Source organism: Rhinatrema bivittatum, chromosome 3, assembly GCF_901001135.1.
Source record: "Rhinatrema bivittatum chromosome 3, aRhiBiv1.1, whole genome shotgun sequence".
Lineage (NCBI taxonomy): Eukaryota > Metazoa > Chordata > Amphibia > Gymnophiona > Rhinatrematidae > Rhinatrema > Rhinatrema bivittatum.
The window spans coordinates 281031402-281044144 of NC_042617.1; the positions used below are offsets into that span (position 1 = coordinate 281031402).

The 12743-nt window shown below is 46.7% G+C and overlaps 1 protein-coding gene across 4 annotated transcripts in view; it reads right to left on the bottom strand.

Annotated features, from left to right (window-relative positions):
* BAZ2A (bromodomain adjacent to zinc finger domain 2A) overlaps positions 1–12743 on the bottom strand; it is a 248264-nt gene that overhangs the window by 172587 nt on the left and 62934 nt on the right. For all 4 annotated transcript variants that reach the window (XM_029594826.1, XM_029594828.1, XM_029594825.1 and 1 more), the window contains exon 12: positions 5336–5401. In XM_029594826.1, the coding sequence (XP_029450686.1) occupies positions 5336–5401 (66 nt within the window). The remainder of the gene's footprint in view (positions 1–5335; positions 5402–12743) is intronic.

The following is a 12743-nucleotide window of genomic DNA, read 5'->3' on the forward strand; positions in this document are numbered from 1 at the left end:
AAGATTTCTCCTGAGACTTCTGGACCCAGTGTAAACAGACCCTCTGCATCAAATTTCCACAGATTCACCACTCGCAGGATCGCTGCCAGACCTGCAACCAGAATGGTCATCTTGTTAGTGACCACGGAGACCAAAGCATGTGCTTTCAGCAATACTAGCAGCGGCAGGACATCCTCCATGAAGGGATACAACTTTGCTATAGCTCTAGCCACCTTGAGACTCGCCTCCGGGAAGTCCCATTCCTTGTTCACCAGCTTTTTGATCCTTTTAGGGAGAGGAAATGCTTTCAGTGGGCCCCGGAGTCCAATCAACCGGATACCTCCCTTCATTGTCCAACTCCTGCTGCACCACCTTAACACCCAGTTCCTTCTGAACATGGGAAATAAGGGGCCTCAACTCCCCCTTAGGGAACAGACGAACCTCCTGCAGATCATAGAAGTTGGGGCCCTCTTGGTTGCTGTCTGAATTCAAATTTCCCTTTTCCCCCTGCCGTTGAAGCAGGAAACAATGTTTCAGTTGCATTTAAAGCATCAAGGCTTATTGGTTAAGGGTAGTAATCTCCATGCTTTATGCGAATGGTAACATAAAGTTACCCCCATGAACACTTTCTTCGTTCCTTTAGGAGTTGGCCGTAGAAGCAGTCCTGCGCCTTTTTCCCTTATGTCTGTGTACCGGTATCCTAGACCGCAGAAGTTGGGGCCCTCAGTTGTTGTTTGAATCCAATTCCTTTCCCCCACCCTGCCATCTTATCGGGGAGCATCTGTTAAGGGTAGTAACTGCAACACCAGCAAAATAACCACCATGCATGCTATTCTTAATTTTCGCCCTCTAGCCGTCTAAGCAGGGAGTAATGTTGCTAATCCATGTCACAAATACCTGGAAGGATCCCAAACAGTAAATAGATCTCATGCTGCTACCACACAGTCATAAGTAGTGGCTATTCACTAAGTCTACTCAGTTAATATCAGTTTTTGGCTTTCACCTACAAGAATTTAGCCAAAGCTTTTTTAAACCCAGTTATGCTAACTGCCTTAACCATTTTAGTTTTCTTTTCTTCATGGCTGACTCTACAATCAGGGATTCATGTGGCAGCTGATATTTAGTATGCCCAGGGCAACTTTGAACCCTATACTTGATATCTATATTTTTCACTATTGGCAGGAAATGAAGAATGTACATCGCAGATAGATTTAGTATCAGAAGATTCACAGAGCTCATATGATTCAATAGAATATATATCACACATATGCATTCCCCAGATCTGCTGTCTGACCAGTCTCCTTAACCAGGCAGAGTTTCAATGCTGCCAGAAGATACTACATAGCTAACATTCCTTCAAACAATGGCTGAAGCAATTCCTTTTAATCTGGAGGAAAAAGTTACAAGCCTGACAGAATAGCAGGGAGTAATGAGTTTTATTCAACCACAATGCAATTCAGAACTATCCCAATGCATGAAGTATTGCAGCTGGTGAAAATAAAATACAAAAAGCACCTTTCCTGTATGTACCCGGATCAGTCCAGACTGCTGGAGGTACCTTATACAATACAACCAATAGTGAAAAATATAGATACTAAATCTATGTGCGATGTACATTCCAATTAGGGTTCTTTATTTCCTGCTTTCTTCTCTTCTTTTTAAAAGAATGATGCTGGAAGTTGCATGACGTTTTTCTCGAACTGGAGTCTGAATTGGTGGCACTTTCTTTAACAATTCTTTCATATATGTATTCAGGAAATCAGACTAGAGATTTCGCACAAAGGAATGAATCTCCAGTAAAGGCGATAATAGTAACACAGGCCCTTTGTTACTGGAAGGCACCTCTGCTTGTAATAAGGGAGGCGATGGTGTGGACGCTGTTGAGATCAATATTTTATCATTTTCTTAAAGATTTGTCTTTATTTCTGGCATTCCAATGTGTCATAAGAACATAAGATTGCCATACTGGGACAGACCAAAAGGTCCATCAAGCCAGTATCCTGTTTCCAATAGTAGCCAATCCAAGTCACAAATACCTGGCAAGATCCCAAATGGTAGCCAGATTTCATGCTGCTAATGCCCAAAGATAAGCTGTGGATTTCAGCGAACCTTACTAATGGTTTATGGACTTTTCCTCCAGGAACTTATCTAAACCTCTTTTAAACCAGAATACAGTAACAGCTTTCACCACATCCAGAGTTTAATTATGGTATTGAATAAAAAAAATTTTTCTCTTATTAGTTTTAAATGTACAACTTAAAAACTTCATTGAGTGTCCCCTAGTCTTTGTACTTTTTGAAAGAGTAAACAACCAATTCACATTTACTCATGAAGTTAACAAGTAGCACATTTAAAACTAATCGGAGAAAATTCTTTTTCACTCAACACACAATTAAACTCTGGAATTTGTTGCCAGAGGATGTGGTTAATGCAGTTAGCGTAGCTGGGTTTAAAAAAGGTTTGCATAAGTTCTTGGGGAAGAAGTCCATTAACTGCTATTAATCTGTTGCGTCTGTCGGTCTTCGACTGCTTCGCCCCGCTTGTTGCACCCCTATCTTGACTCCTCCCGCTTATCTGAGCAAGATGGCTACCACAGCATCGTCAAGCCAACCTCTCTGGTGTCCCCGGAATGACTATGGTGCAGCCGTACGCCATTGCTCCTCCCAGGTACCTGCTAGGGTGTGCGCGCAACCCACGTCTAAGTAGACCCAGTGGCGCGAACCTCAAGGGCGTTCCCTCATCTCACGTCACGCCAATCCGGGTATATCTACTTCTCAAGATTGCTAACTCATTGAGTTGGCAAAGGCTCAAATAGACTCGAATGGACACGAACTGTTCCTATCTGCGCTACTCTGCTGCCTGCAGGAAGCTTTCCTCTTGTCCTTTGGGGTTTACTACTAACTTGGGTACCCGCTCCTCGGGGGCCCTCTGTTCTATTTTCAGGTGCCATTCAGGGAACAGGTACTCGCTCCTCGAGGGCCTGCTCTTCCTGTCTCAGTGCCTGTACCATTGACAACTATCTGGTGGAATCACATCCATATCAGCTAACACAGAGTGAGTACTCTAATATCTCATCTGTCTCATCCACATTAACTCCTTGCTGCGGAACCTCCTGATGTCACCTAGGAGAGAAGGGCTCCCTCTGCCGAGGCCCCTAGGACTATAACTCACCACTGCCACCTGGTGGCTATCGTCAAGCTGTATAATAAAGGAGTTCAATTCCGGTGTTTGTGTATAGAGTCTAGCCCAGCGCTGTGGCTCCTCCCCGTGGGCGTGATCATCTCCACAGCACCCAAGGATCCACTAAAACACATGTAATAACAACATAATCAAGTTGTCTTAGAGAATAGCCACTGCTAATACTGGCATCAGTAGCATGGGATCTACTTAGTGTTTGGGTACTTGCCAGGTACTGAAAGGAAGGGAAAAAAGCGGCGGCTTTAAATGCAATGACAGGAGGGAAAAGTTGAAGAACTTCAACTTTTTTTTTTTTTCTTCAAACCTGAGTCGAGCAGCGTGAGTCCTGTCCCTCCTGGGGCAAGTGAGCCGGGCTCTCCGGTATCATCCCAGAGCTGTGGTAAGCTGGGCAGCAGGGTCCTCAACCCCACTCTCCAGGAGCCTCTAATACCAGGGGGGATGGTCCCTTCAGGACCTGCTGACAGAAAACATGTTGGGTTGTTTTTTTTTTTGTTTCTCTTAAAGAGACACTAAGCCTAACTATCCTCAATTAAACTCCCCCTCACTTCTGATTTTTTTTTTTTTTGGACTAACTACAGACTTTAGGATTTTGCACCTCCACCATCTGCTGGAGACAGAGAAATACTGGCGGACTGTAGGTGGCACCTCAGGGTATAGGGCAGAGTCTGTCAAAACTTCTCTGTCTCCATCTGCTGGTGGGGAGGCAAAACCCAGGAGTCTGGCCTGATCCGGGTACGTATAGGGAATTAGTGTTTGGGTATTTGCCAGGTACTTGTAGCCTGCATTGGCCACTATTGGAAACAGGATGCTGGGCTTGATGGATCCTTGGTCTGAGCCAGTATGGCATGTTCTTATGTACTCCACTCATTATTTTAAAGATCTCTATCATATCTCTCCTCAGCCATCTCTTCTTCAAACTGAAGAGTCCTAACCTCTCTAGACTTTCCTTTTATCATTTTGGTCACCCTTCTCTGTACCTTTTCTAATTCTGCTATATCATTTTTGAGATGTGGTGACCAGAAATCCTCACAATATTAAGATGAGGTCACACCATGGAGCGATACAGAGGCATTATGATATTCTCTGTTTTATTCTCCATTCCTTTCCTAATAATCCCTAGCATTCTATTTGCTTTCTAGGCGGCTGATAGTGCTGCACACTGTACAGAAGATTTCAACTTATTATCAATGATAACACCTAGATCCTTTTCCTGAATGGTGACTCCTAATGTGGAACCTTGCATTATTATTTTTTTGTAACATTCTTTACAAGATTTAAAAGGGCTCTTGTTTTTTCTCTGAAGAAGCCTTCTATGACATTTTCCTGATGAGAAAACATGGTGATGACTAGAGAGAGAAAACTTTGACCACATGTGTGAGCGGACAAAAATAAGACTGAGGGAGAGTTGCACAGTAATGGTAGCATGGGAAGTGTCATGAATGCATGCTCAGAACAAACTGAAAAGCTCTGAACTGAGAGAGAATTGACCGATTTGGCGCCATCAGATGATGTCACTCCAGCTGGGTGGTTATTTGTGCTGCTTGTCCACGAAGAAAACGAGTAATTATAAGGTGGATGCTTTTCAAACAGCCCACCTGGCAGTACACTGTACCAAGTATTTTCAGAGCAAACTTGTGCAAGTAAGTTTGCTGAGCACAAGCATACATTCGCTCGCATAAAATCACACCTCCTCTTCAAACAGGCAGAACTTACGCTTGTACACTTACACGCATAATTCTGAAATCAAGACGTAGGGGTGCAAGTGCCATCTCCACCCCTAGAATACCTCTGCTCAGTTGGCATAAATGTACACATATAATTGGATTACACACATTTAACCAGGGAATATTTCAGTACAGTACAGACTTTGAAAATTACCCCCTAAAAAGACATCCTGGGCCAGCCTAGAGGTTCAGATAGCACGGAGGACTTACATGGTAAAGAGCTAGGTTTGATTCCTGTGCCAGGTTTCTGCTCCCCAGGCTGGCTGGGAATGCTCCAAGGTTCTCACTCTTCCCCACCCCCAGCTTCTCCATGGCCTCTCCCGCTCCTCCCATCCCCACCTTCCCCATGCGCAATCCTTGGCCTCTCCCTCTCCCCCTAGCTTCCACATGCACAGCCCTTGATCTCCCCCATCCATGAATGTTTTCTTTCTCACCTTAGTTTTTTTCTTTGTTTCTTTCTGTTTTGTTGTCTTGGCCTCTTGTTTTCTTTTGTTTCTCTCCTACATAAACAATATTAATGCAAAGCTTTCAAGAATTCATTGCATAGTCATCTGAATGGGATGGGCCACAGGGCCCATGGCCCCACCAATATTAAGGCTACTGCCAGCAACAACTCCTCCCCATTCCTACTACCCTTTTGCTAGCTGAGCAGGTGCCACAGCTTAGCAATCTTAAAGGCCTGGAGTATTTGTTTACCCTTTGCTCTTGTACCATTCACGCACCATTTGCCAACTTGCAACACGTGCCACTTCCAGAACTGCTGCTATAGCTGGGCCAGGCCCTGCCTTCCCAGCCTCCGTGGAGCACCCTTTGTGCTGCAGTTGTTGTGTGCTGCTGTCCTATACGGATCCCGAGGTCCTTTCCTGCCAGCCCTCTACGCCCCCCATCCTGCCTTCTACGGCACAGAAGCAGCTGGATTGCTTCTGCCTCTGCTCCAGTAGTTGGTGTTGGGATCACTGCTGCTGCTCTTCCAAGACAAGGTATGGTATGGGGCCCCCAGTCTCCTGAAATTTTACAGCTGTGGTAAGGGCTGCAAAATCTTGCCCTTGCCGCTGATTGACCAAGGCTGACCAAACTGTTGCAGGAGACTAGAGATTTTCTTAAAAAAAAAAAAATAAATGCAATAGTGGCAGTGGGGCAGTGCTCACCACATTGCCCATCTCCTGCCTGCCTGCCGCAGAACAGAAACTTTGTGGGTGGCACAACTTTCCCCTCCACACAATTCCCCCCCCCCGGGATCCCCTCACTCACTTACAGCTCGATACTGTAAGGTGCGGTTGGAGATTAACTCGCTGTGAGCGCACAATTGGGACGCGTAAGGCGATCCTGCGATACAGTCTCCAGTTTCACGCGTCCTTAGCGCTTCTTGAAACTGACTCGTAACCTTTTCCGCACGCAGCATGTATATGATATGTAAATGAACGAATTAGCTATTTAATGAACGAATTAGCTATTCCCCTCCGATACTGTGACGCGCGCTCCGATTATCTCCTTTGTAACCCGCTATTTTGCCGCGTCCTTAACCTGTTCGTTTACCGCCTACCCTCTACCTGGTGTTAGTGTGGTGTTCGAACAGCTACGTACTGGACTGCACCATGGACGACTTCCATATATACTAACATTTGCAGCGTAAAGTTGTTACATTATATATACATATATATATATATATATATATATATATAATACCTTGTCACTTTCCGAATCCCCCATCTCCACACGGGCGGGCGGGCGGGCGTGCGGTCATCGAGGCGGCGGCGGGAGCCGGCGGGCGGGTGGGCGCCCGTTCATCCAGGCGTTTGATCCAGGCGGCGGCGGGAGCCGGCAGGCGGGTGCGCGTTTGATCCAGGCGGCAGCGGGCGGGTGGGCGCGCGTTTGATCCAGGCGGCGGCAGGAGCCGGTGGGCGGGTGGGCGCCCTGTTTGATCCAGGCGGCGGCGGGAGTGAGCGGGCGTGCATTCATCCAGGCGGAGGGAGCTGGCAGCGAAAGCGGCCTCCGGCAGCCCCCGCCGGCAGTGAATGAATGCACGCCTGTGTACGCCCGTGCGATTTCGGCGCTCAAGGCAGTCACATGCCGTGACGTCAAGCGTCGTGACGTCACGCCTTGAGCGCCGAAATCGCACGGGCAGTTTGTTCTCCCCCAGGGACCTAATCATCTGCTCCAAGTCTTCACCAAAGAGAAGCTTCCCCTTGACTGGCAGAGCACTTAACTGGGCCTTGGATGAGACATCTGCCGCCCAGTTGCAGAGCCATAGGAACCGCCTTGTGGATACTGCAGACGCCACAGTCCGGGAAGAAGTTCTTAGAAGATCGTACAGGGCATCAGCTCCGTATGCAGCCGCCGCCTCCAGGCACTCCGCTTCCGCCAAATCCTTTGGAGGAAGGACTATGGACGTTAACAAATGCTGCACCCAGCGGAGGCTAGCTCGAAGCATGAAGCTACTGCATACAGCCGCTCGGATACCTAGTGCTGAAATTTCGAATATCCGCTTGAGGAGAACTTTGAGCTTTCTATCTTGAAGGTCCTTAAGGGCCACTGCTCCAGCTATGGGAATAGTAGTCCTTTTAGTCTCTGCTGACACTGAAGCATCCACTTTAGGAAACTTCAACATCTTCAGGGTCTCTTCGGGCAAAGGATAAAGTTTATCCATAGCCCGATCCACTCACAGCCCAGCCTCAGGCACATCCCACACTCAAGTCATCAACTCCTGAACCATAGGATGAAAAGGAAAGGTCTTCGCTGGACCCTGCAACCCCACCAGAACCAGGTCGACGGAGTCCTGGGGGAGGTACTTCCTGGGGAGCTCTACCACGAGTTCCGATAGGACCCAAGGGATTAGAGGGTCCAATTCCTCCCTGTGGAATAGACTATCTTCGGGTCATCACCTTCAAGGTGAGTCGGTTTCCCCAGGTCATCCTCTGGTTCTGCCCCCGAAACAGGAGCAGGAACCGGGAGTGGGTCTGGAGTCCTAGCGCCAGCCACGTCAGGAAGGGAAGCACCATCCACAAGGGAAGAGCCCTGCAGCTTCGCAATTCGAAGGGAGGTCTGGGAGTCCTGGTGCTTAGGAAGCTTTTGGGGAGGTCCCTCAGGGCGACCCAAAAGCGAAGTTCAGTTTGTTGAGCCTGGGTGGCCAGAGAGGCTTTGTGCATTACAAGCACAAAGTCTAGAGAAAAAGTATTTGCTCTGCCCCCTTCCCCACCAGGGGATCGGGCTGGCCATCAGACAAGTCCTGGTCCAGTTCCAAAGGATCTTCCGGACTGCCAGGGACAGGGATAAATTGGGCGGGAGATCCCCTCCCCCCGCAGCGCTGGCCCGTGCTACTAAAGTATTCAAAATGGCCGCCGTTCCCACACTGAGCTGGAACGGAACGGCCAGATGCTCATGAGGAGCAGATCTTTTATGTGCCATGTGGTCCTTAGAAGAAAACTCCAGTCCCCGATCTGAGTTGCCTTCACCTCCGGAGAGGCAGCAGGAGCAAAGGCCTGTGCGAGAGAGGCACGAAGCAGACTCTCCACAGGCCACACAACAAGTGGGACACGGCATCGGGAGACTGGAATTGAAAAAAGCTACAACAGCCGTACAGCACAAAACTTAGAAAAGGCTGACAGGCTGCTTCTGTACTTTACTTTTTTTTTTTTTTCTTTCAACGGGCCGGGGACACTAGGGGGGTGGGGGGGAGGCAGGGACTGGGCCACTGGTATTCCCCCCAGGTGCCTTACCTCTTAGGATCCTCACGGAGCCAACAACCCCAGCTCCTTAAGCCTGCTACTAGGGGGGATAGTCCTACTAGGACCTGCCTACCACCTGGGAGGATATGTTTTGTCCTGCTTGATCCTCTTTTTTTTTTTTTTTTTTTTTTTAAGAGATTGCCTTAACCCCAATAAAAGGGCAAGACCACAGGGTTTTCCACCTCCATCTGCTGGAGACAGAGAAATACTGAAGAGATGCAGGTGGCACTTCAGGTTAAGAGGGCGTGCTCTTCAAGTTCTTCTCTGTCTCCATCTGCTGGAAAGGAGGCATAACCCACAGTCTGGACTGATCTGGGAACTACGTTTCAGCAAGTGAGCCCTTTCAAGGGCCATACTGTAAGCCAAAATAGAGACAAATCTTCATGAAGAATAGGACCCTGCCGCAACAGATCCCTGTGCGCCAGAAGCCGAAGCAGCAATTCTGCCAGGAGCTGCACAGATTCGCATACTACGGTCTCTCCTGGGGCAATATGGAGCAACCAAGAGCACCATTCCTCTGTGGCGCTCGATCCTTCAGACTAATCTGACCAACATGGGTCATAGAGGAAAGGAGTACAGCAACTTGTCTTTCAGCCCCTCCTGCACCAAGGCATTGACCCCCAATGACTTTGGATCTCTCGTGCACCTGAAGAATTGCGGAACTTTCACATTGTGAGAAGTTGCCAGTAGGTCTAGAAATGGGAGACCCCAGCAATCCAGAATTGGCTGAAACGCCTTGTTTCATAGCGCCCATTATCCTGGGTCCAGACTTTCCCTGCTGAGAAAGTCTGCTCTTACAATGTCTTTTCCTGCTAAATTCGAGGCCGAGATGATCTGGAGATGTAGTTCAGCCGATTCTATAAGCTGATCTATCTCCTGCGACACTTGTTGGCTCTTGGTTCCTCCCTGCCGATTTATGTAAGTCACTGTTGTTGCATTGTCTGTATTTATCCAGACCACTCGACCCTACAGTCTGTCGCCAAACTGCAAACATGCCAACCAGACTGATGTTCCAGAGAGACTCTTCTGCATTCCACCACCTTTGCGCTGTCGGCTCCTGACAGTGAGCTCCCCAACCATGGAGGCTAGCATCTGTCGTCAGTATTAGCCAGTCCAGTGACGCTAGGGAAATTCCCTTCCTTAGATGATCCGGCTGTAGCCACCACCGCAACTGGGAGGAGTCCTCCATCAGCAGGTGGAGTCAAACCAAATAGTCCAGAGACTGCTGGTTCCACTAAGACATAAGGAAGCACTGAAGAGGACGCATATGCTCTCTTGTCCACGGTACCACTTCCAGGGTCGCCGCCATTAAACCAAGTACCTGCAGGTAGGACCATACAGTCAGCCGCAGAATTTTCATCAATAGACGTAGCTGTGCCATCACTTCTGAATACGAGCTTCTGGCAGGAAAACCTTGCCCTGCTTCATGTTGAACCAAACCCCAAGGAAATCCAATGACTGAGCAGGCTGAAGACTGCTCTTGGTGAGGTTCACCACTCAGCCGAGCTCCTGCAACAGGGAGATCACCTTACGAGTCACCAGGCGGCTCTCTCCCAGCAACTTGGCTCGAATCAGCCAGTCATCCCATCCTTTCTCAATTCTGCCGCAACTACCACCATTACCTTGGAAAAGGTCCTGGGAGCAGTCGCCAGACCAAAAAGCAGTGACCGAAACTAATAATGGTGTCCCAGAACTGCGAACCGCAGAAAGTGTTGATGCTCTTGTCGAATGGAAATGTGAAGATACACTTCGGAAGGGTCCAAAGAGATCAGAAATTCCCTTTACTGCACCGACCATTATCACCAAGCGCAAGGTCTCCATGTGAAAATGCATCACCAGTAGATGACGATTGACACCTTTGACATCCAGGATGGGACGAAGGGATCCCTCTTTCTTGGACACAACAAAATTAATGCTGAGATTACTTACCTGATAATCTCGTTTTCCTTAGTGTAGACAGATGGACTCAGAACAAGTGGGTATAGTGTGCTCGTGCTAGCAGTTGGAGACGGATCTGACGTCAGCACGGGTACATATACCCCCACAGGAAGTGAAGCAATTCAGTCATCTTCCTTGCAAAAGCTGTTATGGATATATGCGTACTGACGATCAATAAATTAGTGAAACAGGATTCCCCTGACCGATTGATAGTAGCTGGAGACCGCCAGCATTCCTAACTGGAAGGCGTCGACACCTGGCAAAGGGGATGCTCTTATGTAAGAAAATGACATGGCCTACCGGCATGTATACCGGCAGCCGGGCAGGATGCTGAGTCCATCTGTCTACACTAAGGAAAACGAGATTATAAGGTAAGTAATCTCAACATTTATTTATTTATTTTTAGATTTTTATATACCGGTGTTCCTATATGAAATAAAGATCACATCGGTTTACATTGAAACAGAACATGAAAATTGCCAAAAGGCATTACATAGAACAAGGTTATGAAACTTGGAACAGTGTACATAAGTTCAAAATTTAACAATAACGTTGTAACATTGATGACCAAAAGATAAAGGAGAAAAAAAAAAAAAAAAAGACTTAAACAATTAAGTTGACAGGTCTTATTGAGCATAAAAATTATAACGTATAAGTGAGAAAGTCTCAAGTGTCCTGCAGCAAGAGATTAGATACCGAAGTAGGTAGTGGTATGGAAAATGGGGGTTTGTGAAGAAGATATGTTCTTGCTGGTTGGAGGGGAAAAAATGATGATCATGGTCCTGGAAAAGCTTGGCTAAAGAGCCAGGTTTTAAGTTTATTTTTTGAATGAAGAGTGGCAGAACTCAAGCCGAATGTCTGGTGGGAGCGCATTCCATTGAATGGGGCCTGCTGTAGATATGGCACGTTTATGATGCGAGGATTTTGTTGAAGGTACATAGAGTGTGCCTTTATATGCTCCTCTGATGGGTCTAGAGGAGGAGTGAGGGCGTAGTTGGTTACATAATTGAAGAGGAGAGATATTGTGAATGGATTTATGAATTACGGTGAGTACTTTATATAGGATCCTTTGCTTTATAGGCAGCCAGTGGAGGAGCTTGAGAATGGGGGTGATGTGATCTCTTTTATTCGTATTGGTAAGGATTCTGGCTGCAGAGTTCTGTAGCATTTGGAGGGGTTTGATGGATGAATATGGAAGGCCAAAGAGAAGCGAATTGCAATAGTCGACTTTTGATAGAATAATGGCTTGTAGGACCATCCGAAAATCGTTGAAATAAAGAAGAGGCTTCAATTTTTTTAAGACTTGTAACTTATAAAAACAGTCTTTGGTGGTTGTGCTTATGAATTTTTTAAAATTGAGCTGATTGTCTAGCATGATACCTAGATCTCGAACATGTGGTGAGTGATTTAATATGGGAGTGGATGAGTTGAGTAGGTCAGCTGGGTTTAGAAGTTTGATGTTGATGTCTTGATTGATGATTAGGATCTCAGTTTTGTTGTTGTTAAGAATGAGGCAAAGGCTGGAGAGAAGATGATTGATCTGTTGCAAACAATTGTTCCAGTGAGCCAAGGTTTTTTGTAAGGATTCTGAGATTGGGATGAGTATCTGGATGTCATCCGCGTAGAGATAGTGAGTTAGGTTTAGTTTAGTAAGTAGATGACATAGAGGTAAGAGGTAAATGTTGAAGAGGGTAGGGGAAAGGGAGGAACCCTGAGGGACCCCCCGGTTGGAAGGGATCGGTTGTGATTCTTTGTTGTTAATCTTTACTTTGAATTGTCTATTTGCTAGGAAGGATTTGAACCAGCTGAAGACTGTTCCTTTAATGCCTATATCTGCCAGACATTTTAATAGAGATGAATGGTTGACAGTGTCAAAGGCTGCAGAGAGATCTAGTAGTATCAAAAGATGTGGTTGTTTTTTGTCCATATTAGATAGAATAGAATCGGTAAGAGAGATAAGGAGAGATTCAGTGCTTAACGATTTCCGAAAGCCATACTGGGAAGATACAAGAATGTTGTTTTCTTCCAAATATTCAGATAATTGTTTATTGACTATCTTTTCCATAATTTTGGCGATCAATGGCAGATTAGCTATTGGGCGGAAGTTAGCTGGATCTGTGGTTGGAAGGTTAGGTTTTTTAAGTAGAGGTTTGAGAATGGCAAATTTAAGTTGGTCAGG